We start from the raw sequence: 22,216 nt of genomic DNA on the forward strand, positions 1-22,216 counted from the left end.
AAATAAATATTTTTCTATCTCTGGAGCTGTGGTGTGCCAACTTTATTTTTTTTAAGCTTTTTGCCTACTGGATGTGTGCACTTGGAATGTTTTTTGCGTAAAGAAAACAAAAATAATGACTTTATTCAACAATTTCTCCTGAACGCGCAATGGAGACACATAAGAAAAGAAACTGTTGATTAAAGTCGTTCTTTTTTGTTTTCCTTGCGCACAAAAAGTATTCTAGTAGCTTCATAACATTACATTTGAACCACTGGTGTCACATGGATTATATTAACAATTTTTTTAGTACCTTTCTGGGCCTTGAATGTAGTAGTTGCGTTGCTGTCTATGCAGGGTCAGAAAGCTCTCGGATTTCATCAAAAAATATCTTAATTTGTGTTCTGAAGATGAAGGTCTTACGGGTTTGGAACGACATGAGGGTGAGTAATTAATGACAGAATTTTCATTTTTGGGTGAACTGTCCCTTTAAATCCTCAGTGCTGTACTATACATAATGGGGCCTCTGCATTCTCTCTCTCACAGTTACAGATGGCCTCTTACCAGCCTCTGTGATCCAAAGCTTACTCTGATCTTTGCACTTTTATTCCACACTTCTCAGTTTAAAAGTCATGTTGCTATTTTGAATCTGTTCATGACCTCTGCCCTTCGAGCAGTGGATAGATATCCGGTCCTCGCTCTTACACATGAGAGTCAGTAGGTCAGCTCATCTGTCATTCTGATAAGTGAAACATTCTGATTGGTTCAAAGCAGAACAGATATGACATTCATGAAGGGCCACATACCAGAATGCTATAAAAAGAGCATAGCATTGGCACGCAGGGCTCACTGTCTGTCACAGAGTGTGTGCACAACAGCAAGGAGGGCTGAGTTTGGTGGGTTTAGTCTGGAAAATACTGTAGTGTTACCCAAATGGCTGCTGCTCATCGTCTAGTGATTGTACGCCACGGCGAGAGCTCCTGGAACCAGGAGAACCGCTTCTGTGGCTGGTTTGATGCAGACCTCAGTGAAAAGGGTCTGGAGGAAGCCAAGCGTGGTGCTCAAGCCATCAAAGATGCAGGTATGAAGTTTGACGTGTGCTACACTTCCGTTTTGAAGCGCGCTATCAAGACTCTGTGGACCATCATGGAGATCACAGACCAGATGTGGCTGCCTGTAGTCCGCACCTGGCGTCTAAATGAACGTCACTACGGTGGTCTGACCGGTCTGAACAAGGCAGAGACGGCAGCCAAGCACGGAGAGGAGCAGGTGAAGATTTGGCGCAGATCGTTTGATATTCCCCCTCCTACTATGGATAAGGACCATCCATACCACAAGATCATCAGTGAGGTAAGAAAAAGAGATCAGATGTTAAAGAGAAATATTAAATATTACAAATATTAAATAAATGTTATTAATTATTAATTGGGCAAAAACACTATATATATATATATATATATATATATATATATATATATATAGTATTTGTGCAATTATGGTAATAGTTATATTATAATAAATTCTAATAAATTATTTAAATATACATTTTATATATATATTATTGTATAATAAATAATTGTACCTATTGTATAAATATTAAAACATTGAATAATTAATATGTACTAAAATAAATATAATAAATTAATTATAGTAATTACAATTTATATATTATAATAATTGTAATATAATAAATTACAAAAAATATATAAATATGAATTATTATAGAATAACAATATATTTTATAATCACATTTTATTTGATATGCTGTATGTTATAATATAATTTATATACATATATATAAATTACATAATAACAATACATTTATACAATAATAAATTTATACATGCTAAAATAATTATGATATTATAATACATTTATATATATATATATTTATATATATCATTTATATATATAATAACAATACACTGTATATTATAATATAATTAACATGTAATTATTATAATATAATAATATAATATAATATATAATAACAATATTACTATAATTATAATATTATAATAAATTATTATATATTATATATTATAATATAATTAATATGTAATTATTATATCATAATAATTAATTATTATTCTAATAATTACAATTACAATAATACTATAATTATAATATATATTAGAATAACATTTTATTATCATATTTTATAAGATACAGTGTAAAGTATAATACAATTAATGTGTAATAAAACATATTTAATTAATGTTTGCACAATGTTACATAACAATGTATTTTAGAATTATAATATACATTGTATGTTATATTATACAATAAATATTAAAGATATTTTACAATGTAACAATATATTTTGTATTTTAGTTTAATTATTTCATATTTTATGTTATTATTTTTTCTATTTTTATTCTATAAAGTACTACATTAATGTATTTAAAATTATATAAATACATTTAACATTTAAAATTATATATATATTACTTTATTTATATATATATATTAATCTTAAACTATTTATTTAATTCTGACATAATTCATTGATGCATATGACACTTTGCTTTTACGTCACTCATGTAAACACTAATGCTGGCTTGCCTGCAAGTTCAATCATGTTCCATTCTTATCTTTCACCAGTCAAGACGATACAAGGGTCTGAAAGAGGGTGAGCTTCCCATCTGCGAGAGCTTGAAAGACACCATCGCTCGTGCCCTGCCTTTCTGGAACGATGTTATTGTACCTGAAATCAAGGCCGGCAAAAACGTCATAATCGCAGCCCACGGAAACAGCCTCCGCGGCATTGTCAAGCACTTAGAGAGTAAGTATCATCCCACCAAGCATTTAGTTAAAAGACCATTCAGGGACTCAAACGGCCAAGTGACGTGTTACATAATAGAACAATAGCTGAGCATATAGCATACAGACACAGAACGTGTCTGACCACCAGGCTTCAATGATCCCACATGACACAGAGACTATTTATAACCCTCATTCATACATAGAAGAGATGAAGAGGTTCCTGTTACAGCCACAACCTTTCAGCAGAAAGGTTCTGCATTCTCCCTCGAGAGTGATGCACTGTAGGAAATAAAGGTCACAGAGGTCAAACAAAGGTCAAGCCTTTTAAAACTGGTTCATCTGTTTCTACAGGCATGTCAGATGCAGCCATCATGGAGCTGAACCTGCCCACAGGCATTCCCATCGTCTATGAGCTGGACAAGGACCTGAAGCCCATCAAACCCATGCAGTTCCTGGGAGATGAGGAAACGGTGCGCAAAGCCATGGAGGCCGTGGCCGCCCAGGGCAAGGTCAAAAAGTGAAGGGTTAACACAAACGCAGAGACTGAAATCAAAAAAGAAAGGGGTGCACTATTGAATCCAAGTCTGTTTGAAGCCCACCAAATGAATGAAAGTGAACACACGACACGGACACGACTATCACCCCTCCCTCCCAAACATTCTCACATTTCATCACCATTTGTAAACCCCCTTGTGTTGGACTGCCCCACTCTGACACAGCAAATAAAAGTGAGCACCATTTTGTGTACCTCCTTTTTCGCTTGAGTCATTCCTCCCCCTCTCTGCATTAGTTCAGGGATTTCAGCAGAACGGTGCGCTGCTGTGTAAGCTGACCCAAAGGGCACACCAAAGAGGTTGCTGAGTTCATTTTGGCAGCTGTCCCGCACTGTGGTGCAGTGGCGGCTCATCTAGCCATAGCTCTCTGCTGCACAGACGGCCCATAATGGTTATGGCATCCCGCCAGCACCACAATTAGCAGCAGCTCAGGTTTGCTTGTGACAAAAGGACAGGGGTGTGTGGACGTGCATGTGTGATGCTCTGTGATTGGAAAAGGACAAAGACGGAACTAGACAGTCGCAGTAGCCCAAAATTGCTCAGGGACTAATTTATTATGCAGGAAGACTAATTTTAGGATGAGCCTTCAGTATTGATAGCATAGAGTAACCTATAATTTAATATATTATTTAAGCATTGATCCAAAAATAAAAGCTAATGACATTACATACAAAGCTAATTACATTACTAAAAAATAAAGAAATAAAAGCATTAGTAGTATATATATATATATATATATATCTTTTTTTTCTATCTATTTTACCTGGCTTTGAGACAGTTGCTGAATTATATTATGCTGGTTATTGTTGGCTTGTTGCTGGTCTAGCATAGAGTAATTTTATTTTAATCTATTATTTAAGCATTCATCCAAAAAAAAAAAAAACTTATATTACCAACAAATAAAACAAAATAAAATAAAATAAAATAAAATGAACATAATTTTTAAATACTTAATGTTTTTAAAGAGGTCTCTTCTGCTCACCAAGCCTGCATTTATTTGATCCAAAGTACAGCAAAAACAGTAAAATACTGAAATATTTTTACTATTTAAAATAACTGCTTTCTATTTTAATATATTTTAAAATGTAATTTATTCCTGTGATTTCAAAGCTAGATTTTTAGCATCATTACTCCAGTCACATGATCCTTCAGAAATCATTCTAATATTCTGATTTGCTGCTCAGAAAAACATTTATTATTGTTATTAATATACTGAAAACAGAAGAACAGTTCAGAAGAACAGCATTTATCTGAAATAGAAATCTTTTATAACATTATAAATGTCTTTATCATTGCTTTAAAGCAACCTTGCTAAATGAAAGTATTAATTTCTATACTTTCTATAATTTCTATAATTTCTTTCCCAAAAAAAATTAAATGATACTGACTCCAAGCTTTTGAATGGTATAGTGTATAATGTTACAAAAGCTTTTTATTTAAGACAAATCTTTCTATTCATCAAAGAATCCTGAAAAAATGTACTCAACTGTTTTAAATATTGATAATAACAATAATAAACTGTTTCTTGAACAGCAAATCAGAATATTACAATAATTTCTGAAGGATCATGTGACACTGAAGACTGGAGTAATGATGCTGAAAATTCAGCTTTGGTCACAGGAATAAATTACATTTTAAATATATATTCAAATAGAAAGCAGTTATTTTAAATAGTAAAAATATTTCACAATATTACTGCTGTTTTGCTGTATTTTGGATATAAAAATTGCAGGCTTGGTGAGCAGAAGAGAGTTCTTTAAAAAAAAAACTTTAAAACAATTTTGACTTGTAGAGTATATAGAATTTGTATACATATATAATATCACATAGTTGCCTATTATATATTAATATAAACATATACATTTTTATATTAATTTGTATATATTTTACCCTAACACTTTAGTTATCAATATATACAAAAATATACTGGCCTATTATATATAATTATATACATATTTTTTATATACATTTTATATAAATTTGTATCTATTTTACCTGGCTTTTTTTTTTCAGTTTAAGCTGGTTTGATGCTGGTATTAAAACAGTCTTTCTTATTAAGCTGGGTTTCTAAGCAGTCATGAAGGTCTGCCAGCATATCACCATCCTAAACACAATTTAGGATATGAGATAAGACACAAATAGGCTTTTAGCGAGCCATCAAATTTTAGATGCATCACTTTTAACAGCAGTGTTACAAAAGGGCAAAGTATGAAGAGCAAATCGTGTTACAGCGAACTACACTGTTCTGATACTGTTAAGCAGTGTCATGGTGCAATGACAATTTATCTAAGAGAATGGGTGTGTCCAAAATGCTTTACTAAATCAACCCAATACTGCCATCTATTGTTTAACCTAGAGTATTACATAATTATCCGATTCGATATAGAAAGTACAAAGCACTGGGAGTAAGTATATCTTAAATTTTAGAGATAAGTTTTATTTCAATCTATTTGGGAAATCTTGGTTTACGGAGAGGGCAGACATAAACTACAGAGCCAAAACAAATACTGGAAATGACGGTTAACTGGCAAGCAACAAGAAATGGCATTTACACTATTACAATAAATGTTTATAGGTTTTAGTCTTATAAAACTAGATTTGTTTGGCCAAAAATGTTTTGATTTGTAGGATAATTAACCACTGTAAATTCATAAAGTAAACCATGTGAGTTCAGCACAGTGAGGATGTTTTTTGTGGGTTATTGTTCACACAGAAAACCACAAACGTTCTTACTTCCTCTCAGTAAATTCTTACTTCCACAGTCAGTTACTGTTCTTGATAGGTGGAGTCATTATTGTTGAAGACAAGAATTCTCTCCTCAGGCACAGAGTGAATTCCAGCTCTCTGGGTTAGGTTGACCTCAGGAGTGGTGAGATGTTTCTACATGTCGCTCAGTGAGCCGATTCTTGGAAATCACTTGCTGTGATGTTCCTGAGTCCTGTGTGAAAGACAGAAACAGAAGATTGAAAAGAAAAACTATTAAAAGTCCTATAAGCACAATATTTTTGTATTTTTTTAGAATACCACACATAACATGTCCCTGGCATATATTGCAAAAAAAAAATGATTAGCCTTGGCTCAGTAAAAAGCAACAAATAAATACAATCTCTGAGAACCAGTCCACTTTTTAACCAATCTTCCTGTCAACCACTTTGTATCGGACTGCTCAGATGAGGCAATTTCGATGACTATGTTAGTCTTAATGTTTATGGTGGTTTTGGCCCTGCTAGCATATGCACAATCTACATTAGTTTGTCTCTAATCTATGTGTGAATTAATAATAAGTAGGCTACCCTGTTGAAAAAAACAAAAACAAAAAAACATCTGGTTAGGTGTGTTTTGAAGCATGACAGCTAGATTAAGCTGGTGTAAATTGGTCCTTAGTTAACCATGAGCTGGTTTAAACTGGTTCGAGCTAAGTAAGAGCTGGTTATGAGCTAGTCCTAAGCAGAAGCTAGTTGCTTAGGACCAGTTTAAACCAGCTCAAACCAGCAAATTATGAGAAGGCCACCATCTGAAAAACAGACAGGCTACATTTTAAGTATTCATTTAAAGTAGCTATGGAGTGAATTTCCTTGCAGTCCTAAAAGTTAAGCATCTTAAATCTTTTTATTCTTTTGAAGGTTAAATCTTTAAAGAAAAAGAATAACCAGTTACCAGACAGCAGGATGAGGATGAGCAATAAAAATGAAAATACAGTATATAAACGGATCCTATGATAGTTTGTATAAAACCATTGCTAACTAGCCCAATATTATTTTCAGGGTTAGAGATTTTGCTCATTTTAATATCTCCAACAGTGGTGAAAACAGAGTGCCATAGCTGTGTAATTATTGATTGAACTATTGATTGATTATGCCTGTGGGTCAATGGCGGCGCTGGACGATTATTGTGTCTGGGTGAGAAGAGATTTACCACAGATTTACTACAAATTCAGTGATTAAACTATTATAAGTGTGGCGAAACCATGGTTAATTTGTGTCTACCATGTTTTTTGTAGTAAAACCATCGTTAATTTCCGTAAGGGGGCTATGACACGCTCGATTATTATTGTTATACACTTTAACGTCTCTTTTGCCAAAACTCTTAAGGCTATAACATAAGTTATATACCTAAACAAACTGTGTTATGAGAAACTTGCCTAGATAAAAGATGTGGTGCAAGAAGTTGTTTTGAGCAGTAGTAGCCTAATCCTGACTGAAAATATGTTCTTTCATCAGCAGATGGCGATATTTCTAAAAGATTTCTCGTTTTGTAGCACTATCGCGAGAATCACGAAACGAGACTTTTTCGGCGCTTGTACATTTTACTCGTAAGATGGAGTGTTTTCTATCAAAAACAGTTCTGAAAAACATTCTTCTTTAAACCTTAATGTCTATGGCTCTATAAACGAGCTAACAAGTCTCAAAAACTGGCTTAAATATAGAATTCAAATAAAAAGACGTTAGTGCATTGATGTGTTGTAAAGTGTCCCTGAAGTGGAAAAGCGCTATAAATAAACTTATTATTCATAACTTCACCTTCTGCGAAAATTACCCATGGTTTTACTACAAATAAAACCAAAAAAACATTACTATATTTAAACCACGTTAACCACGTGCAAATTAACCATTGTTTTTCTACACTAACCATAGTTCAACCATGGTGTTTGTAGTAAAACTGTGGTTATGCAAATGGCAGTCAATGCGCCCAAAAACCATGGTTACTACACTTTTACTATAATAAAACCATGGTTAATTTTCGTAATCATATTAACACAGGCTGTATGTTTAAATGCTATGTTTAGAATAAGAACTATTTTTATAGGACATGTGTGACCCTGGACCACAATACCAGTCATAAGGGTCAATTTGTTGAAACTGAGATCTGTCTGAATAAATAAGCTTTCCATTGATGTATGGTTTGTTAGGATATGACAATATTTGGGATTTGAATCTTGAATCTAAATATTAAGAAAATCGCCTTTAAAGCTGTCTAAATGAAGTTCTTAGTTTTAATATATTTATGGTAGATATCTAGTATTTTTGGCTATTGCTACAAATATACCCTGGTTTTGTGGTCCAGGGTCACTTATAGTTATTCACAAGTCTAGAGATGTCGTTAGTTTTTGTACCACAGCTTTTCAGTCATCAGACTCCCGTCTGGGCCTGTTGTTTCTCACATTGGATACACTGTACAACACTTGTGTTCAGTGTTCACGGAGGTTTCTATCTATATGTTAAACTGAACTGTAGATAATACCAGGCTTCAGATTATGTTTTATCATAATAGTGCTTTTAACCTGCTTTTTTTAAAACATTATCCTCATTTTGTTTTAGTAGGTGAGGGCACAAGGTATAGAGAGAAAAGCAGAGATGAGCAAGATCTCTCGGGCTTGAATTAAGCCCTGGTTCCGACTCCATATCTGACCCAGATCCCACAGAGAGCCAGTGGGGAGTCACGATAACTCAACATGGCCTCGTTTCCACAGCAGAAGGCAGCGGCGTATGTCCTGTAAATGTTTAATCGTCAGCACTCCCAAATGGGCCGTGAAGATTCTAGAAGGGATCGGGATTGATTTAACACAAAGACAGCATTCTGCTAACATTTACTCTGCAAAAGATACAGGTGATGATTAAATATACTGTTCAAATGTTTGTACCTATAAAAAGTGAATAATGATGGTTTCCCTGTTGAAAAAAACAGCATGTGCTGGTTAGGTAGGGTTTGAAGCATGGATGCTGGTCCTTAGCTGGTTTATGTGGGTCCTTAGATGGTTTAAACTGGTCCTAAACTGGTCCTGAGCAGAAGGGACCAGCTTTCTTTTATGCCAAAGATCATTAGGATATTAAGTAAAGATCATGTTCCGTGAAAATATTTTGTAAACTTCTTAGCATAAATATATCAAAACTTAATTTCTGATTAGTAATATGCATTGCTAAGAACTTCATTTGGACAACTTTAAAGGCATTTTTTGTTTGTTTGTTTGTTTGTTTTTGCAGCCTCAGATTCCAGACTTTCAAATATTGTCCTATCATAACAAACCATACATCAATGGAAAGCTTAATCAGCTTTATTATTATTTTTAAGAATTATCCTTGGGACATGCTGATAATGAGCTAAAATGGGCCTTCATCGACCTCTGTTTCAGTAGTCCAGTGATGGTTTTAAAAAAAAGAATCAATTTCTATCAATCCTAATGAGTGATATTGTGATGTGAAAGTTGTGGTCTTGCTGTATTATACTTTTAAAACATGCTTTCTATATTGGTATGTTTGAAACAACCATATAAGTTTTCTAAAAAATATTCAACAACAGTGCATGCTCATGTAAAATAGATTTAAATGTGTACAGACTTGCAGTTTTTATGTGACATGCTGTACTGTTGATTTTATTCAATTGATATTTCCATTCCATGTCATGCATTACATAAGTGATTACTTGTGGATTATCGTGATGTTTTATCAACTGTTTGGACTCTCATTCTGACGGCACCCATTCGCTGCAGAGGACCAAGTAATGTAATGCTAAATTTCTCCAAATCTGGAACCTGAGGGCCTGAGAGTGAGTAAATTTTTTACATTTTTTGGGTGAATTATTCCTTTAACAGACTGACAAGCAAATTATATATAATAAATCTGGGAGTCTAATCTGCAATTTTTACAAAATAAAAAAATAAAGGTTTGGGATCAGTAAGGCTTGTAGTGTTTTTTTAAAGCAGTCTCTTATGCTAATCAAGGCTGCATTTACTTTATCAAAAATACAGATTAAAACAGTAATATTACAAAATGTTGCTTTTATTTTAATATACTTTAAAATATAATTTATTCCTGTGGTGCAAAGTTGAATTTTCATCAGCTGTTACTCCAGTCTTAAGTGTCACATGATCCTTCAGAAATCATATGCTGATTTATTATTAGAATTATCAATGTTGGAAACAGTTGTGCTGCCAATTTTTTTTTTTTTTTTTTTGTAACCTGTGATTCTTTTTTTCAGGATTCTTTGATAAATAGCAAATTAAAAAGAACAGCATTCATTCCTAAATATAAAGCTTTTCTAACAATGTAAATCTATGCTATCGCTTTTTATGAATTTAACATCCTTGGTGAATAAAAAATATTGATTTCTTTCTAAAAAAGAAAATAAAAATGTATGGACCCCCAACTTGAAAAGTAGTGTATATTGTTAGAAAACCATTCTATTTGAAATAAATGCTGTTCTTTTTGACATTTTATTGATCAAAAAATCCTAAAAAAAAGTATCACAGGGTTTTATATATATATCATATATCATATATATCATGCTGATTATAAACCTGATTCAACTGGCATAAAGTCCACTTCTCCTACAAGCTCCCTTAAATAAATATTAGTAAATAAATATCAAAGCCCAGCAACAATTGCGCAATTTGCTTTATTTTTAGCTCCTCCATTGCGGTGTTTGTCAGGATTCCAAAACAGATCACAGTCCTGGGGTAAAGGTTTGATGCTGTCAAGTGTATCTGCACCTGTTTGTAAGAATCTTTAGACCAACACAACCACTAAAACCCTTAAGAAACATTAATGTCTACAAACTTTGCAAAGCTGGTTATATAATTTAAAATTCTATTTTAGAACTGATTACATCGTTTAAACATAGAGAGCACTTTTGAGGAGAAGTGATTAATTTCTACACCATAACATAATTTCATTCCTCCCATCTTTCATCATTTACATTGACTCAACAAATGTTGTTACGTCCGCTTAGTCACTCCATTGACGATTGACATAAACTAGTCTGATCCAGTTTGCCACTTATTCTGACTACCACCCATTTTATGTGAGAAATCCAAGATTTGCAATCTATTTAGCTGTAAATGTGACTCATCACACTACAACTATAGGAAAATGATGGATCTGTTCAAACTAGAGTCATATTTGTTGGTTACAGTGGCACAGAAATGACGCACTTTACCTTTAAATAATTCTTATCTGGCCTCCAGGTTGTCTACAGACTTTTCCCCAAATATTCCTTTGTCACCAGTTGCTACAGAGTGCTCTTAAATAGCCGAGGCAGACTGCCATGATGAATCCATGCCAACAGACAAGGAAACACAAGCAAATACTTGTGAAAAGAACCTGAGCCATGAGGAACCATTTGAGCCATCACATAACCATTTCGTTTGAACTGCTGTGATGTTGATGCAAACGTTATGTCAAGGTCACAGACTTATATACTCAAAAAGAAAAGCTCCTGATTTACTGAAGAAAAAGCAAAGCTTGACCTTCATAACTTTCTCTAGGTCATCACAGTACGGGGTTTCTTTTTTTGGCCACTTCATTAAAATTCTTTAATTATGTCTTGTCTCCAGGGCACAGTCACAATCACAACTGGTGCTAATAAAAAATTCAAGCGAGATGGAGTAACCAACCTCTCGTTCCAGATACTGAACACTTGTCTCTAAACAGGCTGTTACGTCACCGTTTGGTTGAACAAAATGTCTGTAGAAACAGAAGCTTTGAAATGACCCACTTTAAGACTCAGAAAGCTCCAGAATGATACTTGAACTTCTGTTTACAGGGTTCCCATTCTATTTAAAGACATCGTTCACACAAGAATGAAAATCCTGTCATCATTTACTCACCACTGAGTTGTTCCAAACCTGTATGAGTTTCTTTTTTATACATTTTTCTTATATATATTTTAAAGTATATAGGTAAAATAGCATGGTATGGTACTTCCATCCACTTTTTTTTTTTTTTTTTAAAGTATCATCTTTTGTGTTCAACAGCTGAAAGAAATTCATACAGATTTAAAACAACTTGAGGATGAGCAAATGACACATTTTTCATTGTTGGATGAATTTTTCCCTTTGATTAGTTCATTTTAAAGACTTTTTAATGAGCAGCCATTTGTGATTACTATTTTTTTAGAAAGTGATGTAGCAGATCTTTCAAATTAAAACAAAACACAAAAAAAGTATATACCAATTAAAAAATATACAAAACATTTTAGAACTACACTACATCAAACCTTTTTTGAACAGTAAGATTTTTATTATTTTTTTAAAAGAAGTCTCTTCTGCTCACCAAGCCTGCAATTATTTGATTTAAAGTACAGTAAAAACTGTAAATATTTTTACTATTTAAAATAACTGTTTTCTATTTGAATACATTTAAAAATGTATTTTATTCCTGTGATCAACACTAAATTTTCAGCATCATTACTCCGGTATCACATGATCCTTCATAAATCTTTCTAATATGCTGATTTGCTGTTCAAGAAACATTTATTATTATCATTAACATTTCAAACACTTGAGTACATTTTTTTTTTTCAGGATTCTTTCATGAATAGAAAGATCCAAACATCAGCATTTATCTGAAATAAAAAGCTTTTGTAACATTATACACTATAGCATTTAAAAGCTTGGAGTCAGTTTTTTTTACAGAAATTAATACTTTTATTTAGCAAGGATGCTTTAAATTGATCAGAAGTGATGATAAAGACATTTATAATGTCACAAAAGATTTCTATTTCAGATAAATGCCGTTTATCTGAAATTTCTATTCATACAGGAAACCTGAAAAAATATATTCAGCTGTTTTAAACATAACAGTAATAAAATGTTTTTTGAGCAGCAAATCAGATTATTATAATGATTTCTGAAGGATCATGTGACTGGAGCAATGATGCTAGAAATTCAGCTTTTTATAATCACAGAATAAATTACATTTTAAAAATATTAAAATAGAATAGAAATGAAAAAATAGAAAAAATAAAAAATAAAATAGAAAGAGTTATTTTAAATATTACAAATATTTTAATATGTTACTGTTTTGCTGTACTTTAAATCAAATAAATGCAGGCTTGGTGAGCAGAAGACTTCTTTAAAAAAATTAAAATAAAAAAACAACTAAAAATCTTACTGCTCAAAAACTTTTGACTGGTAGTCTATAATATTTTCATTTTTGAAAATCAAAATGTTAGACTCCCCTAACATTTCCAGGTTTTCCATATGTCCATATACACAAAGTTGTTCATATACTCAACAGAGAAGTAGACATAAATTTTATTTACTTGTTCTGTACATAATGGGTAATACCAGCATGGGTGTTAACCATGGGAAATATTATTAACACATGTAAATGTAAGAAAATAAAAGGCACAAATTTTCATTTGGAACGAATGAGCCCACATAGATAGTTTGTAATGTGAAACAATAAACAGTAATACTGTTAAAGCCTTAGGAAAAAAAAGAAAAACTTATTTGAAACCTTAAATTATTTGAGGACTTTTAAAAGATATGGGTTGGTCTATTGCTTAATATGAAGGTTTAGCCTTAAACTGATGCTAGGGATGTAAACCAGACAAAGGTGAATTAATTTCAAAAAGGAACACAGACAGAAATAAACGACATGACATGAAGCAGCATTTAACCTAAGAGGGAGACCCCTCTCGGCCAGAAGGTCATGCACAGAGGCCACCAGCAGGCTTTTTAAATCCCTTTTTAGAAAACGCCAGTTTATTTCAACACACAGTAAATGCTAGATTCAACACCTGGCTAATAAAATAAACGGATTACAGATGGACAAAACCTAAAAGTTGTGTTCATGTCAGGTTACTGAATCAAATATGGGCAGACACTGACTCTGATGTGCAGTAACGTCATGAAACGCAGCAAGATCCAGACTTTACTGCGTGGGAGAATCAGACACTGAATCCAGTCCTCAAGAGATGAGCTCACGATTGCACAGGTGACATTTCCAGCTTGTCCAAAGGAATAAATGAGGTGTTATTTACTCTCCCCAGACCCAATCTTGCATCTAAAGCATCACAACCAGATGCAAAAAGCTCCACAGGCAAGCCCTTCACCATTCGAAAGATCCCCCGAGAGTCTAGCCACAACCATCTAGCTATGCTACTACTGCAATTTACAGATAAGTTATTATGGCACAAATAAAAAGGCTACAGTAGACTAGTCCCACATACTAGCTGAGGAAAAAAATCATTTTAACTGGTGAGTCTGTTTCTAAGGTCTAAAACCTGCCATTGCAATACCCTACCTTTATCTTCAAGTCATGACTTACCAAAGATCAGATCAGTATTGCTAGGACAGTAACAAAAAACAATAAAAGATCAATTTTGGGTAAGCAGTTGGCAACCAGAGGGTATAAATGATCGGCATTTCCCTTTCTTTACACAACACAATTAGCTTGCAAAAGACAGAAAACTGCAGGAGAGTGTCAAGAAGGCTCAGGTCACGTTGGAGGCCTCGTTCCACCTTGTCACAGGTACAGATCACCAATGTGCGGAAAGAACAGAATATTAAGGGCAGACACAAAAACAAAAATACTGATTCGCCTGTAACCAGGTGAGGGGGATTAACAACCGTTTGATTTCGGAGCTGTAAACAGTCAGAAGCCACGCAAATGGTTTGCTTGAGAAACGCGCCACGGCTGAGCCCCAAGGCAGGCAAGCGGAATACCGGTGGTGACTTGACGGGGCGGCCGGCGAGCTGACGGGGTGCTGACAGCGCATGGCCCAGATCATTCGCTCTCGTCTGGGTTTTGGGGGTCCAATATTTTCACATGGGTGAAAGGGAATAAACCTCTCCGGCCATTTACCTCTCCTTCCCACTGACCGCTGATGTTCATCCTAGTCACTTTCACAATGTCCCCCACCTACAAAAAGAACAAGCAGCATGTTATTCATCATTTAGCATGACAGAGAAATGCAATTGGCTTCTTAAAAAGCCCTGTGAAAGCTCTGACATTTCCTCAAACCCTAATCTATAAAATTCAGAGAAAGCCTGGGGAAAAGATTACGTTCCTACCCACCAGAAATCAGATCCAAGGAACAAAATATTTTTGCATTAAACCAGCACAGACTGGTTTACACTCATTAAAACTGATGAAAATACCACTCTTATCTAAAATCATTACTGAGGCATTATAAAAGCATTATAACATTATCCTTTTGACACCAATTTTGCATATTAACCAACTCAAAATGCTTTAAATAGCTGTTCTAAATCAGATCATTTTGCTTTAGGCCATAACAAACTGTGTCATAATCCTCGCTTCCATATACAAGCCGCACTCGTATGTAAAATACAGCGGACAGATAGAAAAAAAAAACACTAAAAATGGGGCCAAATGACAAACTAAATCTGCATCCATGAGTTTCTCCACCTTTTTCCTGCACCTACCTGAAACAACACATTCAATGACACATTCTCAGGCTGACTGAGACATTACTTATGTAATGTTTTCTACAAATGGACAAGGCTTTGCATGTAGAAACGGATAGAGGGGTGCTGGAACTTGCCAGGTGGGATGACTAAGTATGGAATTTCATTCTAGGCACTGAACAACCCAGCCAACAATAAATTCTACAAAGAAATGGACACAAAATAAAGCCTCCCCACTCAAAAAATGATCAGTTACTGAAAAGAGAGTCTCTACAGTTCTTATAAAGAATCATGCAAATTGACGCAAACTCATGCAAGTGAATGAAAAAGATCTAACGTATTAAAAACACTTTAGACATTAAGCTTTATTTTCTCCTAAAGCATACGTCTTTATTTTCTCGATAGGTCTAAGGAAAGTCCCTCTAAAACATAGAACTGAGCTGACAAGTGTGTCATCAAAAGAAAATATTGGTCATTTCACATTTCCATGCTATCAGCACCATCTGACCAAAAGTAACGAAGGGTAAAAATCCCTTTTAATGTCTTATAATCTTATGAGGCATAAAGAAATATCTTCATTAGCCATCTACGGCAGCCGGTACTGCAACTTGTATAGCTATAAATCAACTAATAGATTAGCCAGCAAAAATCTATGCTTGCTGAAAAACCTTTGGTAGTTAGTAAACTGAAGAAAATAAATGAATGTGTAAGTTCATATCATCCCTCATTAATAAAACTTGCAGATTCACCTCGTCTGGTGCCAAATGCAAATTTTGGTTTAAGGAAATCCATAATTAAGCCTACCTCCAGTGCTAAGGCAGTCTTGTCGTATGCGCACGGCACTCGTTTCTGGATCGCCTTCGCCATTACTGGCCCATTCTGCACGGAAGGCAGCGGGTTGATGACGGCGCCGGGTGTGTTGGGAGGAATGGGCGATGGAGTCTGAGGCTGAGCATAGGCGTGTGCCGGCTCAGGTATGCCGTAGCTGTTGGAATTGCGTGAACCGTGGCCGGGCTGACCAGGATGAGGCGAAGGCCTCACCAACTTTTCTACATAGGGAACGGGAATCATGCCTACTCGGCCTTCTTTGTTCTTGGCACTCCACCACTGCTCCTCAGGCTTGTCTAGAATAATTAGGATTTCACCCTTCTTGAAAGGAAGGTCTTCAGCATCGCTACCAGTGAAGTCATAAAGAGTCCGCACATACTCCTGGTTCTCATCTCCGAGTCCTCCAGATGGCTGAATAGGACCACTAGGCAGAGGGGTATTGGGGTACCTGTAATACATTTGAATAATCAACAACAAAAGGCAGGTTTTTAACAAGATATCAAAGGGGAAATGCTTAAATCCACTTCTTGCTAGACGGTTAGTCTTTTGTAATATTCAATCCACTACTGAATGTGCACTTTCACATGTACAGTTAACTTCCTGGTATCTTGAACAGGAATGACTGAATTTCTTTTTATTGCATGGCTCAATGAGAACATGCTAAAACACACAGGAAGGAAACTGAGGGGAATTACAGACATTTTCAACTGACCACTTTTATCTTGACAATAATATGAGGATAGTAATGAATGTGAAGAACAAGTAGCAAAGCTATGGCAAGCTGTTTCAACAATAATTCATTTAAACTAGTAACAACTATTTTTTTGTGACTAGCATTTTATAATCACTAGAAAGTTAGACAATAGTGATCAGTATATTTCCAGATTTACTATGAGCATATTAGCTTGCCAAGATTTCAGGCAACGCCAATTTTGGATGGAAATGTAAAACTGCAATTAATAGTTTTGAGTTTTGTCAGTTTAACTGACTACATGGCTTTAACTAGCCATGTGACTCTTATCAACTTATATCGTGTGACCCTGGCCCACAAAACCAGTCATAAGTAGCAAAGTTATATTTGTAGCAATAGCCAAAAACACATTGTATGGGTCAAAATTATACATTTCCTTCAAGCCAAAAGGATATTAAGTAAAGATTACATTCCATGAAAATATTTTGTAAATTTCCTACCATAAATATATCAAAACTTAATTTTATTAGTAATATGCATTTCTAAGAACTTAATTTGGACAACTGTAAAGGTGACTTTCTCAATATTTTGATTTTTTTTTTGCACCCCCAGATTCCAGATCCTCAAATATATATTCTCAGCCAAATATTGTCCTATCCTACCAAACCATTACATAAATTGAAAGCTTATTTATTAAGCCTTCAGATGATGTATTAATCTCAATTTCAAAAAATTAGCCCTCATGACTGGTTTTGTGGTCCAGGGTCACAGGGTCAGTTTCTGTAAAGTTAAGCAATGGTTTTGTTAGCTACAAACTTCTGTTTTTAGTTCTACTAGTACTTATTCATAAGATAACAACACTTAATAGATACTAGTATCTTCCTAATTGCTACTAGCAATATTTCTTTTCTCACTAGTTGCAACTGCTTTTTACTTATCATATTCAATCATGTAAAAAGTTTCCATTTTGACTGTTTAATTAAAAAAACACTTGTTAGTTGTAACAACCTAAAAGCACTAGTGACCAGCACCTACTTGTCACTATCTACACAGTGAATAGTTGCAACTAGTATCAGTAGTATTATGAATCAGTATAAATATCTAATAAATAGTCAATAGTGAATCTGAAAGATATTTAACTATTAGATTAAAATAAAAACGAGAACTAGTAAGGTTAACCAGATCCTAGTTTGTAATGAAAATGTTTAAATAGCTTGCCACAGAACATAAGGGGAGGGAAATGTACATTACTGAGAAGAGGGGTGGATGATGTGACGATGTCAAAACGAAATGAAGCTCTTACCTTGGTGCTGGCTCTATCAGGGTGGTCGTATCCAGATAATGTATTTTATAGAACTCCAAAAGGCCAGGAAGATTATCAAACTCTTGGTCGCCTATCTTGAATCTCTTGTTTGGCAAAGAGTTGATGATATAGTGAGAAACTTTGGAGTTCTCGGACACTGACAGTACATAATCACCAGGGCAGGTGGATGAATCTCGCACCAAAAACATCCCGTGTCTCTGTCCCTGTAGCCTATTCTGCGCCTCCTGTCTCGAAACCGGCCCGAAATACCAGCTGGCTCGGTCCGAGGAGTCGAACCGTGCAGACGACATGTTTGCTCAAAATACAAGTGTAGCTGATGAATTCGAAAAAGAAAACAGGCAAATGCAATAAATTAAAACAACAAATGCCTATTCGTACAAGCGAATACACACTTCTTGATTTTTGATCCGACAGTCCTACTGATCCGCAACCTGACGTTTGACCAGACAGGCTGCGACTGGCGTCAACCAACTTTGATGCATAGCTAAATTTCCACCAACATAAGAATCACGGCGGGATTAGAACAGGTTTAAACAACCCTAAAAGTTCGCAACGAACCCAAAAAACGCGTATTTAGAATTAAAGTTCCCCTTTCCGCTCTCTCTTCCGTGAAAGTAGCTGCAGCTTATGAGACAATATAACGCGTTAGCCAGCTAGCCGTCTTCAGTCACCGTCCGCTCAGGATGAGGCAAACAACGCCATAATATGTTAATAAATCGCTCTGCATGACGATTCAAGGCGACATATGTCAGTCGCGTCCAACAACGAGTCCTTCTTCGTGTATTACGCCAAAGTACAGAAGAGTTTTGCCCCTTATTCAGACTCCCAGCAGACTTCGAAGGCTGTAACAAAAATGGCGGCCCGCAACACGTCTTCACACACAACGAATTCTGTATCGTAACAGAAAGTTTCCCTCCTTGCGCGGCACTCCCCTATATGAAGCAAGAAGCTGCCACGCGACAAGACGACCGAGAGGATTTCTTAAAATTTCTGTTTGTTGTGTTTTCCGTTCCTTCCCAGGATTGGTGTAAAAGCTGCTTCAGCTCCCCACACCGTCCGAGAAATGGCGTCTGGAGGGCGGATCTGCGCGCGCTCCCGGTCTGTCTGATCACCCGTCACGAACGCCTCGGGCGGCTGTTACTTAAAAGGAAGAATAAAAAGAGTGCGTGCAGAGGCGCGGCATTTCAAATGCTCTGAACCGCGGATAACGAGGAATATAAGACACTTGACTAGAGATTGTCACAACTAGTCATTTATGTACTAGTTGTAGATGGCCCACATCTCATCTGGAGACCTGTTGTTGGCATAGCGATTGAGTTGTAAAAATGCTTTTTTACTAGGCCTACTTAAATAAAAGTATACACCTTTTTCTTCCTGTGAAAGTGGGCGCTGTCATTTGCAAATTTTATGGGTCTGGCTTCAGGTCTCACGCATCCAGCTATTTTTTGGCTGTACAAAACAGCACATTTTGCTGCTTGATATTCTGATATTCAGTGGGGTAACTTTGTTTTAAAAAGGGTTTTTTTTTTAGCATTCCTCAGTAATCGTTTATGCAGAGCAGGGACACAATTAGTTTCTGGTTTTGTGATTTAACACGTAGAATAGATAGTCTCCACAATTTTTAAGCACTGGAGACTGTGCAAGAACCACAGGAGAATGTACCGTCACTAAAAACATTGCAGCGAACCTTCAGCAACAGATTCATTTATGGAGCAACAGATTTTGTGTGAAAATAAATCATAGTCATTTTGTTTAAAAATCTTGTAAATGTGTGAGGTGGCAAAGGGGGCAAAAAAACAATTTGTTGAGTCAGCTTAAAATAATTTGTTACCCTGCTGGCTTAAAAATTTTAAGTTCAGTCAACTAAAATAAGTTTAGTCAACTTGAAATGTTAAGTTGTACTAAGTAACAACTTAGATATTTGTGTTTGCTAAACTTAACAGATGGGTAAGTAACCCAGCTGCCTTAAAATTTTGTTTGAAGTTGATTCAACTCTAATATCTAAGCTGTCACTTAGTATAATTTAACATTTCAAGTTGAATAAACTTTAAATTTTAAGGCAGCCAGGATACAAATTATTTTAAGTTTACTCAACAAATTGTTTTTTACAGTGCACAGGGTAAAATGGACACGGTATTGATATAAATACTTTAGCTAAAATAATGTCTAAGTTAATACCTGTTCAAAACAATCACTTTAGCAAAGTTTGTACTATTTTCTGCTTATTTTGATAGTTATTTTTTGTTCAATAAATATATTGTCATTAAAATGTTAACATGAAACATATATTTTAAAAGACAGAAACAAAATAATTTCTGAAAGCAATGAAGGAGATCCCATAGTAACTGAATATAGATTTACAGTAGTAACAACAAATGATATTTTATTCTATGATATGATTAATATCATGTTGTTAAATATGATGGTTTTTTATTCTAAACATGGTGATTATCTCTAAGATGGACACTCAACATAATATATGATATTTACCATATGAATCTAATGATGTCATGTCAACAAATGGAAAAGTCAGCTTTCTATTAATTATCATATTAATTATTTTGCCTTTTTTTATTCTTTTGTTATTTAAAAACTGTTGCTTTAATTATCTTAAACAGAACTGAAAATCATCAAGAAGACCTTTGTCTCAAGATATATTCAAAAATGTTAGCGATTCTAATTTGCTATTTAATCTAAACAGTTTTAAAAAGACCAAATATTAGGTCAAAGATCAGGCAAATTTGCATGTGTACCTTGAAAAGCAGATGTTTTGGAAAGTGCTATGCCATGTTTTTCTGCCATTTAGTGGTTTAAAGGAAAATAATATCACAGGCGCCATTTACCCCAGGGCGCCTTTATCCCTGTTGTACCCTATATGTTTCATCTGCATCAGGTATGTATTTGCCATGAGATGTTTTAAAAAAGTGATGGAGATAATATCGACCATGGCAAAAAGTGTCCGGGACAGGTGTCCCACCCGTCCCACACATAAATTACACCTATGTTGATATTGCAAATTGATGTGTCATACCATTTTATTTTAATGTATTATCTTAATTATGAACATACTGGTTTGAAGTGCAAACAGTTTTACCATTTACCGCACATTGTTATTCTTATCGTTATTTCCCTATAGCTGATAATGAACCAGAAGTCTCACCCATATGCCATGAAGAAAACGGTGGACAGATATTGTGTGAAGATTTTAAAGGGATCATGACATGAGAAACCAAATTTCCTTGATCTTTTGACATAAAAGAGGTCTTTGTATGCTTAATACATGCTGGAAGTTTCATAACTTAAAGGGGTCATTGGATTCTAAGTTCACTTTTACATGTTGTTTGAACATTAACGTGTGTTGGCAGTGTATGTACAAATCTACCCTATAATGATACAAATCCATGCAGTGGTTTTTAATTAATCTGTAAAAATAATATTCCCTTTTTCAAATCGTGTTGTGCCGTCACACCGTCAGAGGCTGCTCCCACAATAGTTGATTGACATGAGCGTCTTACCTCAGTTAAGTTGTAACAGTCCAACCTCCATGTTTTGATGCCAGTGCAGGGATGTAAGTTAGACAAAATTGAACGATTGAGATGTTGTGTTGCTGGATGTAATAATGAATGTAGTGGTCGTCATTTACTCCCGACATCTGAGCTGCTGAAGATGCAGTGGATTACGTTTGTTTGTGAATGGAATGCGCCTCCCGATCTACATATATCCGTCTATGTTCGCACAAATCATTTGTGATCCAGCTTCACTTACAGCAGAAGTGAGTATAAGGTTTTTTTTTTTATGAATCTTTGCGATCGCCTTTCCTAATAATGTGCTAGTTAGCAAGTTTAGTGGCTAAACGTGGCTAAATGTGACTAAAGTAAACAAGCTCGTCACTCCACAGAGAGAAGAGAGGGGCGGGGCGAGCA

General features: G+C 35.0%; 2 protein-coding genes across 2 annotated transcripts; one reads left to right on the forward strand and one right to left on the reverse strand.

The window, feature by feature from the left end:
* Window positions 1–812: 812 nt before the first annotated feature.
* pgam2 (phosphoglycerate mutase 2 (muscle)) lies at window positions 813–3,492 on the forward strand. Its single transcript, XM_051094060.1, has 3 exons — window positions 813–1,329; window positions 2,584–2,764; window positions 3,097–3,492. The coding sequence occupies exons 1-3, from the start codon at window positions 913–915 to the stop codon at window positions 3,264–3,266; spliced, it is 768 nt and encodes a 255-aa protein (XP_050950017.1). The 5' UTR covers window positions 813–912; the 3' UTR covers window positions 3,267–3,492.
* Window positions 3,493–13,311: 9,819 nt separating this feature from the next.
* Window positions 13,312–19,404, reverse strand: crkl (v-crk avian sarcoma virus CT10 oncogene homolog-like). Its single transcript, XM_051093295.1, has 3 exons — window positions 18,273–19,404; window positions 16,255–16,726; window positions 13,312–14,941 (listed from the first exon to the last, which is right to left on the reverse strand). The coding sequence occupies exons 1-3, from the start codon at window positions 18,581–18,583 to the stop codon at window positions 14,807–14,809; spliced, it is 918 nt and encodes a 305-aa protein (XP_050949252.1). The 5' UTR covers window positions 18,584–19,404; the 3' UTR covers window positions 13,312–14,806.
* Between the last annotated feature and the right edge of the window lie 2,812 nt (window positions 19,405–22,216).

This window comes from Labeo rohita, chromosome 21 (assembly GCF_022985175.1).
Source record: "Labeo rohita strain BAU-BD-2019 chromosome 21, IGBB_LRoh.1.0, whole genome shotgun sequence".
Lineage (NCBI taxonomy): Eukaryota > Metazoa > Chordata > Actinopteri > Cypriniformes > Cyprinidae > Labeo > Labeo rohita.